General features: G+C 44.4%; 1 protein-coding gene across 1 annotated transcript in view; it reads left to right on the top strand.

Moving 5' to 3' along the window:
- STARD3NL (STARD3 N-terminal like) overlaps positions 1-16947 on the top strand; it is a 46134-nt gene extending 29187 nt beyond the window's left edge. Inside the window, exons 3-9 of the mRNA XM_004708025.2 lie at positions 2108-2185; positions 3998-4075; positions 6311-6364; positions 6467-6584; positions 8266-8361; positions 15184-15258; positions 16142-16947. Of these exons, the coding sequence (XP_004708082.1) occupies positions 2108-2185; positions 3998-4075; positions 6311-6364; positions 6467-6584; positions 8266-8361; positions 15184-15242 (483 nt within the window). The 3' untranslated portion in view covers positions 15243-15258; positions 16142-16947. The remainder of the gene's footprint in view (positions 1-2107; positions 2186-3997; positions 4076-6310; positions 6365-6466; positions 6585-8265; positions 8362-15183; positions 15259-16141) is intronic.
- The last annotated feature ends 3584 nt before the right edge of the window (positions 16948-20531 follow it).

The following is a 20531-nucleotide window of genomic DNA, read 5'->3' on the forward strand; positions in this document are numbered from 1 at the left end:
TCCTAACGGAGGAACAAAATTCATTTTGAAAGCAGCCACTGAGTTTCTATATTTAGATCTAGTCATGCAAATATCATAAAAATAAACTTTCTCCTCTTTAACATTTAATTTAGATAAGTTCTCCCTTACAATGAAGAATTAATAGATGATAGTACAGAGGGCTTATAAAATTGGATAATATTCATCTCATTATTTTCCATAAAGACAAAAGGAAATGGAAGGCTCTATTATATTTAAAAAGGCTGTTTTATTTGACTTGAATTCCCAGCCCATAAAACCAATCCATTACAAAACATGGATTCCCTCTGACCACCCCCAGAATGCGTTGAAGAATATAGGAAGAACATAATAGAACCTAGTGATCATAGAACAATAGAATTTTAATTCTGGAGAGCCCGTGAAATGATTAAGCAGCCAGTTGCTTTGTTTTACAGCTAAGGAATTATGGTTCACAGAGGATTCATGACCTGTTTAAATTCCCATCATTAGTGGCTGAACTGAGATTTCAACCCAGATCTTGTACCGCCAAGTTTTATTTGATAAAAAGGTTTTTTGGCCGAGGCTCAAAGCACCTGCATAGCAATAGTCACTGCAGCAAGCATGTAATGAAAGTGAATGCTTCCACAAATAAGAGGAAATACCTAACGAGCAAGTACCCAAGAACAGTGGGTTTGGGTCTGGGTTTTAGAAAACAAGATTTGTTCCAGAATTACAATAATATACAATATGAATTTACTGTTAACTTTCTGTTTACAAATTTTTCTTCTGTTAACTTAGCCTCATCGATATGACATATATATATGTATATGTACATAAATAAATAAGTTGTAGTGGTTATACATTGGGCTGCAAACTGCAAGTTCATCAAATCAAAACCACCAGTTGCACTACAGGAGAAAGATCAGGCTTTCTACTCCTATAGAGTTACAGTCTCTGAAACCCAGTTCTACTCTGTCCTATAGGGATGCAGTGAGTCAAAGTTGAATCAATGGCCGTGAGTTTGGATGTATATATGCTTGGGTCCAGTTTGGATCCTTCACTCAATTTTAAAAATTTTCCTTATTAATCATTTTATTGGGGGGGGGGGCTCTTATAGCAATCCATCATTCAGTTGTATTAAGCACACTTGTATATATGTTGCCAGCAACATTTCCAAAACATTCTCTTTCAACTTGAGCCCTTGGTATCAGTTCCTCTTTCCCCCACCCTCTCTCAATTTTTAAAAGTTTTCTATAATATGTAGGTCTTAAAACTTTATTGTTCAGAACTCATTTTGATGGATCAATTGGGAGATGAAAGAATGTTTATGTTATCTTTTATTTTCATCATTGACTGTGACTTTAATTGACAAAAAGTAAGTTAAAAAGAGTGCAAAGTTTAAAAATGCCATAAGTGAATAAAATGAACTTAAGTTTTAAACGAACTTTTAAACAGTTAAATTGAATTACAGTGGTGTATATTAAAACGTATCGTACAACAGAGAAACATTGTTTACCCCTCCTACACCACAGTAACTGCTGTCATTGATGTTTGCTAAGAGAACAGGGGCCCGTTGGCCTTCCAAACGTGTGATAACAAAGTTAGGGAGGCTCTGGATAAAAGTATAAATGGTCTTCTTCCTGATGGGATAAAGGAGCCCTGGTGATGTAGTGGTGAGGAGTTGCTGACTTCAAAGTCAGTAGTTTGAAACCACCATCTTCCCCAAAAGAGAAAGATGAGGCTTTTTACTCCCATCAAGACTTACGGTTTCAGAGCCCCACAGGGGGAGTTCTACTCTGTCCTATAGGCTCACCATGAGTCAGAGTCGACTCAAAGACACTGAGTTTGGAGTTTTGGGAAGATGGAAAAGAAAAAGAAAAAGGCTTTTTTTTTAACACTTAAGTTTCCCAAAATATCAGCACGTTGTTTTAAATTACATATTTGTTGAGTGAATGAATTCAAAATTAAGAAGTAGGCATGCTGTTCAACATATGCTCTTGCATGGTTTAGCATGTGTGGGTTCTAAAACGACAGGCCAACAAGTACAGGGCCAACCGCACTTGCATGTTCTTGAGTATTGTCATCGTGAATCATCTCTCCTGATTGTCACCTTCCACTCTCCTCCTAGGTGAACGGAGGCATTGAAAACACACTAGAGAAGGAAGTCGTGCACTATGACTACCACTCTTCCTATTTTGATATATTTGTAAGTGTTTTCTGGTTTATCGTTTCTTTCAGACATGGGAAAAAGAAAAAGGCGGATTCCCTCTAAATAGGCCTCAGCTGCAGAGCCATTCCTTTTTGCTCCCTTGAACGTTTCCTTCTCCTTGAGGCAGGGAGGGGCCCGTTCAGCGCACCTTCCCACTGTGAGGAATGGTCTGCCTGTCTCAAGGAAGAGGGCCGATGAATAGAGGGTGACAGAGGGTGACAGAAAAAGCCACACCCATTTCCTTTGCCAGTTCACATTGTTGAAGTAGTACACCCACTGACATAACCTATTGACCAAAGGAAAGTTTCACCTCTTCATTTAATTTCATGCTGAAAATGATGTTCCTTTTCAGTTTTAAGTAGATTTATATCTCGGTGTGCTTTTCATAATAACTAGGTTTTATTCTGCTGCAATAGGAGTTTTTGAACGAAGTTGTTTATTAGTAATCTTGGACAATATATAGAGTTTATATTTCTCTCAAGACGAGGTATTACTTTTATCTAAACACGTGCTTGCATTCTTTTCCTAGGACGCACTGTAACATTGAGTGGTTTGATAGATAGAGCTTTATAGTTGATAGTATATGTCAGTGTGACTTTAACATTGTAGTAGACACAGCACAGATGGTCAGAATTCACAGTGATGCCCCCCCCCCCCCAGGTCTATTTTCCCTACTTTATTTCCTGTCTCTAGTAGATGCCTGGAGACATGTACACAGGTCAGGCTAGGGCCGCCTTTAGTCTGAGTTATTAGTCACCTTTTCATCAGTTTAGTATATTAGGCTTCCCCTTGGGATTTTGTTGAAACCATGGCTACAGCAGAATATTTAGAAAATGACTGATAGAGTGCAATCCCCTCACTTTTCCCAAAATGAGTTTCTTGCCCAACTCTCAGTCATGTACATGGGCAGCAGAGCGTGCTGGGGTCCAAAATTTCTGATACTTTCCTCTAAAACTATTAACATGTAATGATGAAATTGGGTTTTCTATTGGTTTGGTTTGGTTTTCGCCCTTGTTAATTTTATCTGGGAATGGCTTGAGTCAAGGACTCTTAGGAAGCCTGGTTAAGCCACCAACCAGATCTCCAAGGTCTGGTGGGTTTGTCAGCATCCTTAGCCTTTCGGTAGTTTTGATTAGTAAGGACACATCCCTGTCCTGCCTCACTGCTCAAGTGTCCCCTGACATCTCCCTACCAAGTAGTGGATTGCCCACTAAAATGGGTCACACTTTGTGTCCATTCCTTTCATGAATGAGAGTTGCGAAGACAGCTTTGCTATCGCTGCCCTTTGGAGCCAAGCGGCCGGGTTCATCTCCTGGCAACGTGACTAAGGATTTCCCTTCCCTCTCCCTTGGCTTCCCTCCTGTATTTTGGGATTAGTGGTAACAGTGGACTCTCGGGATTGTTGGGATGAGGGGTCATGTAGGATGAAGTACACTTAAGGAGCTTCAGTGTGATGCTAGCTACTGAGAGAGGCTGGCCTTTCACCAAGATACCATTAACCCCGAGTGTTGGGAGCTGGTACCTCCTTCGAGGGAGTGTTTCTACCTGGACTGAGAATTTCAGCTGTCAGCAGATTCCCCCGTCTTATAACCCCATCAGATACACAGGTGGGCTCAAATAGGAAGAAAAAAGGGGTCATTTAAGGGCAGGTTCTTTGATAATGGGAAATTAATTCAAATGCTTTACTTAGGTCGTGGTACGGTGAAGTTTGAGAGGCAGGCTTCCCTTCCTCTAATATTGACCTGTTGTTTTCTTTCTTTAATAATATTTTTAATATATTATTTTAAATATTTGTCTCTTTCAAACTAGCTTTTGGCAGTTTTTCGATTTAAAGTGTTAATTCTTGCCTATGCTGTGTGTAGACTGCGCCATTGGTGGGCAATCGCGGTGAGTACTGCGGGGTTGAGTGGTTGATCTTCGCGGGGTGGGGGTGGGGGGCAGCACCTGCTCACACAGCACCGAGCCGGGCTAAGAGGCTGTTGAAAGTGGGGTTTAATTCTGCCATCTTCCTCTGATTTTACTCCTCCCCGTTTTCAGTCCGTTGAAAGCTGCAGGGCCTCTTTCCGATGTAACTAGATTCATCTCTGTGGACACTGAAGCAAACGAGAAATCCCAGAGGCCCCAGAGTAGTAGTCATTGATCAAGAACTCTGACTCCACTTTGGGCATACGAGATGAGCTCAGTACCACGGCTTCAGCAATATTTGGCAGTTTTCTGGTTCGCGTCACACCGCCTCATGTTTTTTGTTTTGTTTTTTCCTGACTTGGACTCATTTTGATAACATTTGATCCACTCCCAACCCACACCAGCAGTTTGCCTTCTTTCAGTCTTAAAGGGTAAGCTTAATAAACACTGGTTGAAAGAAGAATTGGCAGCTCTTCTCCCTGTTATTTTTCTTGCTGTTTCCACAGATATCTGCACACTCACTTTTTGCGAGCTCACATGAGGCAGGGCTACGGGGAGCCATGCCGAGCTCATCAGTCCAGGGAGAATTGCTCTTGAGCAGTGGTTCTCAACCTGCCAAATGCCGCGACCCTTTCATACAGTTCCTCATGTGGTGGTGACCCCCAGCCATAAAATGATTTTCGTTGCTACTTCATCACTGTCATTTTGCTACAGTGATGAATCGGGCGACCCCTGTGAAAGGGTCTTTCGACCCCCGCAAAAGGAGTCACGACCCACAGGGTGAGAATCTCTGCTCTAGAGTGACCCGCTGCCCAGTGATGAGGGTGTATGCCCCCCAGAATGTGTAGGGGCCCATTCAGGGCTTGACCATCTTGACAGGGGAGTCTATGCCTCCATCATGGGGCGGATTTCATCTGGGTGCTGTCTGCCTGGACCAGCTCCTTTCATCACCCACAGACTGGCAGGCCTGGGAGGCAGCTCACACTCACAGGTGCAGGTGGATCAGCCGTGGCCAGATTTGACTTCCTTTTCTGAAGACTGTTGTCCATGTCACAATAATTATAGTGACTGTACCTTCTGAATTTTTTTTAACCGTGTTCCCCATTTGTTCCAGAGTCTCCATAATATGTATTAATTAGTGTTTGTCCGACCGTCTGTCTCATGTATCTCAGAGAAGTGGCTCACCTAGACCTACTCTATGAGAGTTTTAAGATATTCTTTTGACCATCTCTTTTCAAATTATTAGAAGGGACAGATCAGATTTAACAAATCCTCTCTGTTGTTTTTCAGACTTGTTTTTAAAAACGCTGGCAGAGAGAGGCCAGGCAGCAGAAGGAGAAGTCAGCTGGCCCCGAAAGAGCAATTAGTGTCTACCTGTAAATTAGTTTTATCCTCATGTAAAAACCCATCTGTACCAAGCACCTCAATGTTTGCTGTGTTCGCTTAATCTGTACTACTTGTGAAACTGTGTTAACAAATACTGCACATGATACCTAAAGCTCCCACACCTCCATTCTATCAGTCAGTGCCAACAGCCTCCTAACCTGCTGCTGTTGGCATTCATTTGGTTCAGGCTTCACCCTGCTCAAACTCTTAGCTTCACAAGGTGTGTCAAGCCCCGGTATTCTGGGATTCTCTCTGGGCATCACGGCCCCAAGGGAGAGCCCCGCCGGTGGATTTCACCGGTCCTTTTAAGTGGTGGAGGTGGATTTGGATTTGTAACTTCTGATGGGCAAAGCTTATTTTCCCAACACATCCAAACTCACGGCCTTCACGTCCATCCCGAGTCAGCGCGAGCCTACGGACAGGGCAGAACTGCCCTCGTGGATTTCTGAGCCTGTACATCTTCAGAGGAGTAGAAAGCCACTGCTTTTCCTCACGGAGCTGCTCTCAAAATACTGTCCTTGTAGTTAGCAGCCAACACGCAACCCACATGCCACCAAGTCCCCCAACTCATCAGCCTCCTAAAAAGTGGGAGAAGGGAAACCTGGAAGCTGCCAGTGAGAAACTGAGTGCCACAGAGAAGCCCGCTTTGCCCCGGTCTGGGCTTTAGTGGGTAGAGTTGGAGGGGTGTGCAGAGGTGCCAGGCTCTGGGACCAAGCCAGGCTTTTTCGGTTACTCTCCCTCTTGTGGCACAGGTGGGTGACAGTTCCCATGGGAGGGGGACTTCACAGTTAGGCGAGGGCTAAGCAGAGGGTGCTGTTTTCTGTCTTTCAGTTGACGACGGCAGTGACCAGTGCCTTTTTATTAGCAAAAGTCATCCTCTCCAAGGTATGGCCTAGCGTTTCTCTCTCTGCAATGACCAAGCCTTGCCGCCCCGTGTGAGCTCATAGTAACCGCCTTTCCCTCTCCTGCCGGGACCTGTCTGGCCAGCTTTTCTCACAGGGGGCGTTTGGCTATGTGCTGCCCATCATTTCATTCATCCTCGCCTGGATCGAGACCTGGTTCCTGGATTTCAAAGTGTTACCTCAAGAAGCGGAAGAAGAAAACAGTAAGTTTCTCGCAGAATCAGCTTCCTGCTACTGACTGGGGACTTGGCTGTGAGGATGCCTTGGTCTGCGTGGAGCTGCGGGTGGGTGGGACTTGGCCACCCCACCCCCTGCCCCCACCCCCATCCCCATCTCTATTCTTGAGTGGCTACAGCAGGAATCAGAAGAAGGGTTGGATAAAAGGACAGTAAGAGAATGTGGCACCTCTCTCCAAGGATTGGACCAGGAGTAGTGTGAAGATGGGTGCAGTAGGAGCACCCATCTAGGAGCAGCAATACAAAGAGCACCTCTTCCTCCTGAGACCAGCTGGCCTTTTGTCCCTATGAAGAGTAAAGATAGGATGTCAACTGTTCCCTGCGCAGGATCAGACTACATTGTTCAGGGGCAGAGAAATTGAAACCAGTTTTGGATGAGCTGAGGCAGAAATTCTCAACGAAAGCCAGCAGCTGCTCCAAGTCTCATTGCTGCAAGAGAGCAGGAGAAGGTCAGAGAGATGCTTTGAATGGCCACGATTAGATCCAGGTGGAGCGCCTACCCTCCCGCTGGGACGTTTCCAAACCCAGGATGACTGGAGTGCCGAGGAGCACGGCAGCCAGGCAGAGACATGCTTAACCAGCTCAGGCTCCCGCTGAGCTCACTGTGCGCTGGTGCGAGAGCTCGCAGGGTTTCCTGGTGAGCCCTGGCAAAGCCCTGCTGAGCTCATGGCTCTCGGTATCCTAGGAAGTCAGAGGGATGCCTTGAACTAGCTGCTTAATTGAATTGGGCTGTTTTCTTCTCCATATGAGATCATTGTGGAAGCCACCCGGGCCCACCCACCCACTGGAGGCTGCCTAGTCAAGAGATCAAACCAGAGACCCTATAGTTTCAAGATGTGCCACGTTTATGCTCCGATCAGTCATTGCTCACTTTTCCCTGCCTAATAGGAAAACCAAAAGCCAAACACTTCTGTCCTACAGAAAGGTAAGCTTGATGGTGATAGCACTAGAGACTGGAGGGAACACATCCTTGCAAGTCATTTCAGTTAGGTAAATCTCAGAGAGAAGAAATCTGTTAAGGAGAAAGTTAAAATTCAAAAGCAGATTCATTTTTTAGAAAACATTCATCAGCTAATGTCTTCTAGCTTGTGCTCTGTGGAGAACTTTAACTTCATAAAAGTTCCTTCATCATTTTAAATACTCTCTATATACAAAGGGGCTTCCAAAAAATACGTGGAAAACTTCCCCCATGTTTAATTCCATTTTCCCTGAATATTTTGAAGTGCACTCATATTTAGAAAATGCCATCCCTTGGATGCACTTTATAGTCAACATTTCTCTAGGCACACATAGACAGTAGACCGTGCCCGCCGCCCGGTTCTTCGTTGGCTTCTTTTTGGTTTGGTTTCCTGATTGCTGATGACTGTTAAGAGGTAAGTGTGTTCCAAGGGAAAGCTGCTATAAATCCTATGTCCGAGAGTCCCCTCCGTGACATAAGGCAGTTGACTAGTTCGTAGATGTCTTTACAGTACTGGTCCATCGTTTGTAAATGAAAAAACAAAACAAAAGCCAGTGCCATTGGTAGAATGACTGAAAGGTTTCCAGAGTACTTTGATGTACTGGTGACACCATTGTACCATGCTCAGTCTTGTGAGAAGTTACTCGAATCATAACGTCATTCCCGGCATCTGAATTCCTTTCCTTCTAGGACTCCTGATAGTTCAAGATGCCTCAGAGAGGGCAGCACTTATACCTGGTGGTCTTTCTGACGGTCAGTTTTATTCCCCTCCCGAGTCGGAAGCAGGTAAAATATTTATCATTTGTGTTTGTGTTGATTATTCAAGAACTTGGCCTGCATGGTCTCTCTGGCTCTCGGTCTAGGTCTCTGACTCTCTTTCAGTACACGTAGCCGACTTTAACAGAGATGGGAGTAAGTCAGTAGAGTGTGCCCTGGATGTGATGTGAAATGCATGCGGTAAAGAGCATGGGCATTGTGCTGTGTGAGCTGCTTCTCAGAAGGCAGGCAGGCAGACGGTGCTCTCCATAGTGCCTTTCTTCCCGTTCACTGACCTCACCCCCAGCCCTACTCAGGTCTGCAAGGTCTGACTGTACAGACCTGGCGGCTTCCACCCCACAGTCACCGTGCTCTGTCCCTCTTCCCTGCTTCATGTACACCTCCTTAATCGTAATCTGAATTGTCCCGTTTCCGTCATCCCCAACTTCAATCAGTTCCGCCTTTTCTTGTTTCAAGCCCTGCACCAGCCTCCTTACTTTCAGTCAATGTCAAGCACTGTTCTAAGGCCTTTACTAATATTGGCTCATTTACTGTGGCAGCCACTTTATGAAAGTCCTTGGCGCTTTGTTGACTTAACTACTCGCTGAATCTGAGGGGTTGGTGGCTGGAACCCCCCAGAAGCACCTCAGTCTGCCTTTGAAAACTCCGTGGAGCAGTTCCGTTCTGCACGCATATGAGCCCCATGAGTGAGAGTGGACTGGGTGACAGCTAATGACAACAGTAACTCTTTAGAACTACTCTGGTGCCGGAGTGTTATTATCCAACTTTAGAGAGAAGCGAAAGTGAGTCATTTTCCCAACGTCACACACATGTAAGTGGTGGAGTGGGGACTTGAACTCGGCTTCCGATACTTAAGTCCATGTTTATCACTACCAAGCTAGGCAGACTTTGTCATTCCCCTGCTCAAAACTCTGCGGCGTAAAGGATTGAGGATTCGCTAAGGCCAGAAATTCTTAGCGTGGCAGAAAGTACCCCTGTGCCCACCCACTCCCTCGTTTTTAACTTTCTGAAAATGCTAGACTCTAAAACCCTGAAACCATTCATTGTACATCTCGCCTTTTCTACTCCTAACACTACCCAACTCTGTCATCCTCGTCCCCACTCCTATCTTCAGGTTTCCATCGGCCTCTCCCACCCCTCCACTCGAGTAGTCTTCGGGAACTTTCAGCAGTAGCCTGGGCGCGTTGTACCACTGCGATGTAAACTCAAGTTAGCCACCATGACTGTTGTTGTCGTCAGCTGCCATCTAGTCGGCTCAGACCTGGTGGGGACCGCACGCACCATGGGACAAAGCCCTGCCTGGCTCTGCACACAGCCGTTGAGGATCACAGATTAGACCACTGTGATCCATGGATTTGTACTGGCTGATTCCCAGAAGTAGATCGCCAGGCTTTGATTGCTGTTCTGCTTGGTCCAGAAGCTCTGCTGAGATACGCTCAGCATCGGGGCAGCGTGCCTCCACTGACTGATGAGATGGAGTGCCTAAGACCAGAACTTGGGTTCCCCATGGAAGGCCATCCTCTTCAGTGACCCCCCCCCCCCTCCCACACACACACACACTACTGCTCTCTGAGTTAGAGACTCTCTTTTCCCAGCACTGAGCAACATCGTAATTTTTTTAGCATAATAACTATTTTAAACACACAATACAATAAGACAGATTCTAGGCTGAGAGGGCCTTGTCACTGATCAAAGGCCTGGCAGTATGAAATGCATATTGGGAGAACGCCAAATACCTTGGTATTCTGGACTATTGATGTTGGGTCTGAATGTTTAAAACACCCAAAAACACAGAACCAGATAACGTACAGATATGGCTTAGCAGAAAGTCTGCTTCTAGGCCAACAGGTACTGGAATTAATAGTAAACTTTCCATTATCTCATGAGAAGCTTTGTTTTATTCAGCTCAGTTGAAAGATATAGAGCTCATTCTTTTTATTTTGTAATGGAAGATCACATAGTTCACACTTTTATATAGCCACTTACTTTTCTGAGACTATTAAAATTTCTCAGAAGCACTGCGTCTTCTTAATTAGACGTTCCAAACAGCAGGATCATAATGAAGTACGGTAAATACCACCCCAAGCATTCTGCAAGCTTTCCATTGCTCCTCTGTGCCTCTTGCCTGTGATTTGTACCACCACCTAGTGGTTGTGAGATGCATTTACATCTTACTGAGTTTTGAAGCTAAACACTGTTGGGTAGTGCCTCTGTTTAAGAAAAAAGACAAATTAATACTTGAAGAAGCATACACAGCGGCTTACTTTATTGTATTGTATTTGCAACATCTGAATGTTCAATGTATGAAATAACACTGAAAACCTTTTTTGGGGAATTAATATGCTTGGTAAAAGAAAGCTTTTATCTAAAACAAAGCTTTCTCGTTGTTAGGTCCCTAGCTAAAAGTAAAACAGGTCTGAAATTAAACAGTAGCTAAAGTCATGCACTTCTTGATATTGTACAGATTGGCCCCTAATAGATATGTAAAAGCCCTGATAGTACAGTGGGTTAGCATTGATCTGCTAGCCCCAAGGCCAGCAGTTCAAATCCACCAGCTGCTCCCAGGGAGAAGGCGGAAACTGCTTCCCTAAGGATTCAGAATCTCACAAACCCCAAGTAGCAGTTCTGCTCTGAGTGCCACTGGGAGGTGGCGTCAACTCCGTGGCAGCGAGTCAGATGTCAGAGCAGCTGTGACCTGCCTCTACCCAGAATGACTCTCCTTACATGTACTGTGCTGGCAGGCTTCATGGTAACGCACAGGTCCGGGAGTCTGTTCATGTTTTCCAGTCTGTTTCTTTCCGCTCTTCAGATAAGTGCTTCCATTAATTTTATCTTTATGTTCCAGAATTCTTTCCTTTCTCAGTCAGTACTTTCTCGAGCTCCTCGGTGAATTTTAGTTTTTCATACTTTTCCCAACTCCTAATTTTTTAAAAAAATTCTCTTCTTTTTGGTAATTTATCGCTCCTTCTTAAATATCTCTTACTGATTTTTTGTCACCCCTTTCTCTGTTTATACAATATTAACAACTTCTTTTTGAAGTTGTTACCTGCTAAATCCGGAGAGACACAGACACCGTTTCTATTGCTCTTTCGTTTTTCTTTTCCCAGAGAAGGTCACATTTGAAGATTTATTTACACGTCTTGTGGTTTTTTTGTTGAAAATTGGGCATGGTAGATATAGATTGCAGTAACTCCGGCTTTTCCCCAAAATGGTGCTGCTGTTGTCACTCATGGTTGCCGATGACCCTTGTCAGGTGTTGTTCTTTCTTTATAATTTTTTCTTTTCTTTTTCATCCCTGAGCCCTAGGGGCTTCCCAGTGTCTGTATCGGAGTAGCCAGTACTTGGACAAAGGCGTGCTCCAGCACCATCATTGAGCCAGGCTCGCAGCCTGAGGAGAGCTTGCCTGGCGCACACTCTGTTGGGGCCACACTACATGTACACCCAGCCTCGGCCAGGCACCTGCTGGTCGAACTGCAGGGTAGGACCGACCGCAGGCACTCGTGGCACTGCTGGCCCTCGTGTTTACCCGCAGAGAATGTGTCTGTTTTCATCAGTGAGACTAGATGTAGTCATCTCTTCCCACTTCAAATTAAATGAGCTCTCTTTAGCACCCCTGTTCTGTCTGTCTCACGCTGGCAGAATCTCCGTGCCTATCAAGCTGGGTGCCCCAGTGGACGAGCGCAAGCCCAGGCCAGAACAACACTGTTCTTCCTCAAAGTCTGTAGTTTTTCGAGCATTAATGTTCACTGTGGTCAGTGTTAGCCAGCTTTATACCGTATATACTCGTGTATAAGCCGAGTTTTTTCAGCACATTTTTAATGCAGTTTTTGCGGTAAAATTAGGCACCTTGGCTGGTATTCGAGTCAGCTTATACTCGAGTATATGCGGTAATTGCTTTTCAGGAAGAGTATTGACCCCGCACTTGGCTGTAGCAAGAACCCCCTAAGATTCATTTTAAAATGATGTAATGAGCACGTTATTATGTTCTCATTAAAGAATTAGAATTATTTGGGACTTCAGATAATTCTAAGACATAGCGCCTCATGAAGCTCAAATGCCTGGTGGTGGAGCATGAGCTGGGAGACAGGAAGCCTTGGTATGACTGTCTTCCTCAGGTGCTTTCAGAGTGAGAAGGCAGTTAAACCACACCAGCATCTGTCCCCATGACTTACCATCGGTTAATAGTCTGCAGAGTAAAGCCTTCCAACCACCATATTCTTAAACTATTCTTGTATTTTACCAAAAAATTAACCTGAACTAAATTGAATTTATGAGGTTGAGACACAGAATGTAAGCTTTTCTTAAAATTCTCAGCCTTTCCCCTACACTAAATTTGTTCTTGGCTGTAAGCATTCTTACAGGAAACAACAACAAAACAACCAACATACTTTTGTAGGGGATTAGTAAAATTAAAGCGTCAGTGGAGACAGACTGCTACTTCTCTGAGTGTGACTAGGTTACAGGCTTAACCTGCTATCTTGGTTTCCTCACAAGAATTTAAAATTAAAGTATTTTAAATTTCTGTTCTCAATTTATGAAAGTAATACATATCTCTTATAAAAACTGGCACGAAGCAGATTTTAAAATCACCTGGCATAGTGAGTTACTCATTGGTCTGCTGACTGTAAAGTGAGCAGTTCGAAACCACCAGCTGCTCTGTGGAAGAAAGATGAGGCCCTCTGGTCCTGTCGGGAGTTTTTGTAATTTTACGCTGTGATCCATACTGAAGGCTCTGTTTATTGAGGCTTGCTTTTGGGCCTCACACATGGTCTCTGATGGGAAATGTGCACTGGGAAAAAGAACGTGTGCACTGTTACTGTGTGTGCAGTGTGCTGTGTGTCTGTGAGGTCATGTAGGCCGGGGTTCAGTTCTCCTGTGTCTTGGCTGAGTGTCTCTGTACTTCTTTTGCCATAAGTGGTGCATTGAAGCCTCCTAGTATCAGTGTCCCGAGAGTGTGTCCCGTGGGGGATTATGCATTGGACTGCGAGCCGCAGGGTCAGCAGTTGGAACTCAGTAGCTGCTCCATGGAAGAAAAATGACGCTTTGACTCCCGTAAAGCTTTATAGTCTCATTAACCCACAGTTAATGGCAGTTCTGTTCCATCCTACACAGTCGCTGTGAGTTGTCCTACAAATTTGACCGCAAGTTCAGCAGTCCTTACTCCCCTGCTGGCCCACAGGAGAAAGGTGGGAGGCCGTCTGCCCCTGTAAAGATTCACGGCCCCAGGACGCTTGTTACGAGTGGGAATCAATTCAGTGGCAGTGCAGGGGGTGGGTTTCCGAACAACCACTGAGTGCTGATGGCTGTTGTACATCGGGACTTCGAAGTGTTTATGGAGAAATAGGATTAAAAGATGATGGATCTTTTCCACAACTTTTTGAAGCCTTTTCTCCTATAAATTTCATACATGTGTGTATAATGTCACATGATTATAGCCATACTCCTTTTATTAAAAAAAACCACAAAAAACCTCAGTGCCATTGAGTCATTGATGACTCATAGTGACTCTATAGGTCAGGTAGAACTGCCCCTGTGGGTTTCCAAGACTGTAACTCTTTACGGGAGTAGAAAGCCTCCTCTTTCTCAGACAGTGCACCTGGTGGTTGCAAACGGCTGACTTTATATTACCGTATATAGTCGTGTATAAGCTGAGTTTTTCCAGCACTTTTTTAATTTCAGCTTTTGTGGTAAAATTAGGTGCCTCGGCTGATATTCGGGTTGGCTTATACTCAAGCATATACGGTACTTATACTTAAAAATCCCAGGATTTAAAAGTCTTACCATTTGAATGTCATAGAGTTCATTCAAATTTCTGATAGAAATTTTTGACTCTATAGCAAATACTTTGAAAGTCCCTGGTTACTTTCCTCTCATTTCTGAATTGCACATATGTATTTGGATTTTTATCTTTAGCAAATAATAATCTTAAGATTTATCTAGTATTTTCTTTTTATTTATAGCATAAACATTTTTCATGTTGTTATAAACTGTCTGTAAGCATAATTGTGACAGGGAGCCTAAAATTTAAATGTAGTGATTATTGAAGCTTTATTCTAATACATAGATCCCCCCCACCCCACCCCCCTGTGATGATGGGGCAAAGAGGAGTCCTGGTGGCATAGGGTCACTGTACCAGCCGCACCTGGGGGGAGGGTGTGGCAGTCCAGGAAACCACGTGGGACAGTTCTACACTGTCCCACGGGGTTTCTATGAGTCTGAAGCAACCCACAGCCACGAGTTTGGTGTTTCAGTTTTGCTGGGGAAAAGCTGTATCATGGTTGGTACCGGTTTCCCAGGAACGGAGCCTAGGGAAAGAACTCTTCCCCGTACAATGACGAGGTCCGAAGGATGAGTCATAGGAGTCCACTAGTGTCTCGCCCAGAACGCTCCTCGAGGGGGGGCCACCTGGAGTCATTCTCCCCACTCTCTCTCACTCACCGGAAAAGTGAATTTAAACACGACGGTCAGCTGCTTGTCAGTCCCAGTGCACCAGGTTATTTGCACGTAGAAATGTAGGCAAGCTTCTAAGCAAAGAAGACATGGCAGAGGAATAGTTTTAGTGGTATGTAAATTGCAATCCTTTGTGGCAGTGATTGATTATGTTCCAAAAGCCCACCACGCCCCACCTCTATGCCCCCCCTACCCCCCAAGAAGTAAGGTTAAAGTGTAAAATTGCAGTTTTGTTAGCCCGGATCTTTTAAGGAGTCAACATATATATCTTTCATTTAAACTTTTATTTCTATGTGTTGTCATTTTAAAGAAAGCATTTGTTAATTAGATGGAAGGAAATGTTTTTTGTTTGTTTGTTTCTCCTTCACCCCCACTGTGTAGGATCTGATGAAGAAGCTGAAGAGAAACAGGACAGTGAGAAGCCCCTCCTCGATCTCTGAGACACCTTTTGTTAAAGTGAGTGAGACCCAACGACAGCCAGCAACTACGCAGACCTTTCTCTGCGTGCTCGGAGTCCAGTTCAAAGACTGATTGCCAAATATAGAGCCCGATGTGTCCTATTTACTTCTGTAACTATACATTGTGAAGTGTGGAAAACACCTCAGAGTCTCAAGCTGCATGTATTTTGATATAAAACAAAAGAAATCCCAAACCCATTGCACCCGTTTCTCCCACGGAGTAGGTCAGACCATTGTGCGGCTAGCAGTGCGGTGCTTAACCACCGTGCTATGAGCTGCACGCCAGCCCCGCAGTGTGGTACCAGCACCCATTCTAACCCAGTGCTGTCGGGTCCCTAGAAGGCTTGGGGCTTTGCGATGAAAGATGTTTGATTTTAAAAACGGGAGTGTTTGATACATGGTTAAATCCCTCAAACCATCAAAGAAAAGCAGTCTCTCTTTATAAAATACAAGGCAGATACACAGAAGTAAGTTGTAACAGCAGCAGCCCTGCCCAGCCATTGAATCACGGAAGGCAGGAGTAGTTGAAGGATCCCTGTCCTTGGGAGACCGGGATGGAGATCAGCTGGTCAGCCAAGGTCGTGGAGTCCAGGAGAAAGTTCTCAAAGAAGCCCTCCTGCTCCCCTGTGCCCACCCAGCACACTGCAGCCCCTTCCTCCCACATCAGCAGTTTAGACAGATAGCAAACGTGCAGGTACGTGACGGGTTAAACCCTACTGTAAGATGCTATAAAACAAATGCTCATACGGCTCTTTGGTTTGTGTATCTATAATCCAGCCCAACTTCAGGACACAAATTGTGTTACAAAAATGGAAGGCAAACGGCAGTTTGCCTTTTGCCAGTGCCTTAAACACGTTTCTCTCTTTTCTTTCTTTCCCCAGTGTGAAAAACCCCTCCTGAAAGTCGTCAGAGCTGGGGACGGGGATCTCCCTCAGGACAGTTGAAGGGGTGCCATCCCCTGCTGACTTGGTCGGACGACTCCTGAAGAATTTATTTATTGTAATACCTCACAGACATTGTACTCTATCCGCATACGTTTAGTAAGCTGCCTGGGGCTCATATGATCGTTTGATGATCCCTTGTGTGTTCAGTGAGAATGAGTCTGATCTGTTCATGGAATCCTTGCAGAAAAGTCGTGTGCTATGTTCCCAATCAAAACATTTCTTAATATATTAACATAACATGTTTTTAGGAACCGAAGTACCTTTATCTTTCGATTCACAGAATGGAATCTTTGTTTTATGTCTCAGCCTTATTTTATATTTCTTTTTTTCACACCCTATCTTTCTTTCCCTTGTGTTTTTTAACTCACGCACATGCACTCTTTGTACAGTTTTAAAGCATTAATAAAATCTGCCCTATGAAAATGCTTACTTTTTTCTTGTTTTACATCATATAATTGACCTAAAGTGTTACGGTTGTAGATATTTAAAAGGGGAACAAGCGGGACTGTGAATCAATGTAAGGTGTTACTTGACATTTTATACTATTTTATCACAAAACACTGTCTTTCCCTTATTTTGAACCCACACTCTGAAACTGCTGTTTTTCCTTTGTGTTTGGCTAATTGTAATTCAAATGAACCAACTTATATTGTGAACTTTTTTCCAAACATGGAATCTTTGCAACATGCTTCTTGGTTTTCCTCATCTTTCCTTCTGACCGTCAATAAAGGCTTAGCTGTGTATGGCTCTGTGGCCCTGTTTTGGGATGGAAACTGGCATCTTTTGGACCAAACCAAGCACCCTCTGTGCTTGTTCTAAGAGCAGGGCTACCCCAACTGCGTAAGGAAGGCGCCAGGTGAGGTCACGGTAAACCGTGAGGGCTTCTCGCGTGGAAGGAGACTCAGGCAAACTCTTCAGGGTTTGGCCTTGGGCCCACATCCTCAGGAACCCAACAGGGTGGACATGGTGAAGACACCCCATCATGGGGATAGAATTGCACACACCAAACCCATGCATGATACCCAAGTCAGCATGTCGGTGTATTCACTTAACCCTGCAAAGAACTCTCCCCGCACCTGCTTGGTTGGGCAAGTAGGATGTGACTGGCCCTCAAAGGATGCCAAAGCTCAGCCAAATTAGGGATATGACTTGACTGTACAAACTTCTGGGCCAGGACATCTACACCACACCATGTTTGCACAGGACAGAGGTGGGAACATGGTGACCAGCCCTCGTCTAATGGACCCAGTTCACACTTGGTATGAACAAACATCTTCTATTAAGCCTTCTTAGGTTGGCTCTAAAGTCATGTTGTTCCTTTAAGATAGACTTGATATTGTTCTCCGGTGCCCGGTGCCCCGGTGGTGGTGTGTTTGCACGTCGCACCAGGCCAGCAGCTGCTCCACTGACGAAAGCCAGGGTTTTCTGTTCCTGTAGCGTTAGTCTGGCAAACCCACACGGGCAGTTTTACCCAACCCATTAGGGTCACTATGAGTCAGAATTGACTCCGTGTCAGGGAGTTATATTGTTCTACTGATTTCTGTCATTCAGTCACACAGTTGAACTCCGGGTCTCCATACCTCTTGAGGGACAGTAAGCATACCATATCTGTTATCCATGCCCATAGTCTACTTAAGATAATAGACCCACAGACCCAAATCTTGAGTCTCACGGTCTACACTGCAAAAACAAAACAAGAATACAGTAACAACCACTTGGGAGAAGCATGCTTTTGAATGCACAGGTAAGATGTTAAAGGTTTATTTTAAGCCTACAATCAGTACTCGCTGTTTCCTTCAGAACAGTCTCCTATGAGTAGACTAACGGTACTATATCTACACCCTCCTGTGTATAAATTTTCCAGCTCGCAGTAGCTAATTAGGGTAACCTTTAGATAAAAAAGCAGGGAACCCAACCCAGTCGTTTGATAACCATCTCATACATGTGCGGCTGGATATTTTATGTGTATTCATTGTGACCTTTTGAAAGGGAGCAGAGTTAGTGGTTTAACTGTCCTTATTTTATCTTCTAACACCCTAGCCACCCCGCACACAGCCCTGAGGAGGGCTGGCCTGGCTTGGTGTGTTTTCCACGAATCGACCACAGGTAGCCCAGCACATAAACAAAAGAAGCCTGAGAAAATACAAACCATCAGCCACACTGCTGTTCTCACACCACCCGCTGTCTCCACCACCACCACTTCCACCCCCCAGTCCCTTCTATTTCCTAGCGTCAGGGCAGCGGATGGGGGAAGGAAGATGCTAAGACATAAGAAGCAACTGGAGACAGAATTTAGTACTCCCTGCCAGCAAAGTCAGCCTCACTGAACTTTCAGTGATTTGAAACGTTACCCCTCTTTGCTTTGGCAACTCAGAAATAACCCCAAACCTCTCATTAGAGAGTCAGGCGTTTGGTCTTAGGAGCCCCGGTGACATTGTGGGTTCTGTGTTGGGTTGCGAACCGTAAGGTCAGCAGTTCAAACCCTCCAACTTCCCCATGACACATGAAATGTTCTGGTTTGACAAAGATGTGCAGCCTCCGAAAGGAAGCCCACAGGAGTAGTTCGGCGTCTATCCTCTGGAGTGGCTATGAGTTATAATTGGCTCGACGGCAGTGGGTTTGAGTTTTGCTTGGTATTTGACCTAAAGAAGTCCAATTACATTTATGAGAATAAAAAAATAAGCAACTCAAGCTCTGTCAGGGAGTGGATTCCGACTCAGAGCAACCCTATGGGACCGGTAGGACCCTGGGATCCTGAGCCTGTTAACCCTTTACAGGTGTACAAAGAAGACTCTCTCTTTTTCCCCCAAGCCATTTTATTAAGACCTAATCCAGACGTCATGCCATTCAGCACTTCACTCATACCAAGCAGTGCCATACAATCAGTACCACAATCAATTTAAAAAACATGTCCTTATACTCCTTGATAGCGGCTCCTCCTCATGACCCCTCCAATCACCCTCCATACCACAGGGACCCTGACTCCACTTATTGTCTCTGGATTCACCTAAGATGGGTTTCAAATCCCTCAAAACATAGCCATAACATTGAGTCAGGAAGGCTACCAGCAATGACAAAATAGAACGGAGATAAATAAGCCCCAATATGAAAAAAGAAAACCCAGAAAATATTAGAAATGAGATCATGTCCTAACTGATCTCCAAAAGGGAGATCAAATGGCAAGGTTTTAATCATTGAAGTCGGATTTATCATTTCAGTTTACTATAGTAATCTGTACCATACTCTGATAGCCAGGCTATTCCCATCCCTCCATTGTGACCAGAGGGAAACCACTGGAAGCTAATTCCCTGCGAAGATCCTGCAAATGTATTTTGGGTTTCCACTGTCATCCATAGCCTTCTGCACAGCAGAGTCTCACAATTTAAGCTCTGCTACTATTCCCTTCTTTGGGTTTGGATTATATAATTTACAATCCTTGGATCATGGGGGTTGGTGTGCTTCTTCCGTGTGGGCTTAGTTGACATCTCAGTTAGATGGCTGCTTGCTTGTAAACAAGCCTAGGAAGGTCCTTAATGAATATTTTATAGCTTTGACTTTTGAACCGAGTGTGTGCATTATCTAGCAATGTTTTCAGGGAGTCATGCTGTGCATATTATTTTTCAACAGTACTTCTTGATTAATTTTCCATTTTTAAAAACAATCATATTTCCGTAGAATGCACATGTCCATCATGAAACATCCTTCAGCTTATTTTATTAATTTCTTATTGGGTGTTTGAGTTCATTTTTGGCTGGTACACATATCACTACAGTGACTAAATATTGTTTTATATACATCATAGTACATACCTTTTGTTTCAGGAACTTGATGGGTCAAGCGGCAAGAATATTTTGAAGATGAAGCAGGTTCTACACTTGTATAACATACTCCAAAATCATTCCACTGCTTAGGGCACCAGTGGTGGAGTTCTGGAGCGATGACCGTCACTTACTGGCCTCAACATTGGTTGCGCATTAAAGTGATCTAAGGAATTTTTATTTTTAAAGTATGACCTATGATAAAGTCCAAAGCCCCAAATCCACTGCACTATAATTGATTTCAGCTCATAGTCACTCTATAAAATGTTTCTACGACTGTAAGTCTTTACAGGAATTGATAGCTTCATCTTTCTCCCTGAAAGTGACTGGTGCGTTTAAATGACTGAATTTGCTGGCAGTAATGCAGTGCTTACCCAACAGGGCCACCAGGCCTTCTTAGGATAAAGTCCAGTGCACAGTCATCTTTAAGAGCACCCGAGAGGAGAGCTAAAGGATAGGGTAGCAGGCCTTCAGTCAAACAAACCTAGAATCGTACACAGAATTTGACA

The sequence above is a fragment of the Echinops telfairi genome, unplaced genomic scaffold (assembly GCF_000313985.2).
Source record: "Echinops telfairi isolate 266 unplaced genomic scaffold, ASM31398v2 ScPeMD7_7;HRSCAF=31, whole genome shotgun sequence".
Classification (NCBI taxonomy): domain Eukaryota; kingdom Metazoa; phylum Chordata; class Mammalia; order Afrosoricida; family Tenrecidae; genus Echinops; species Echinops telfairi.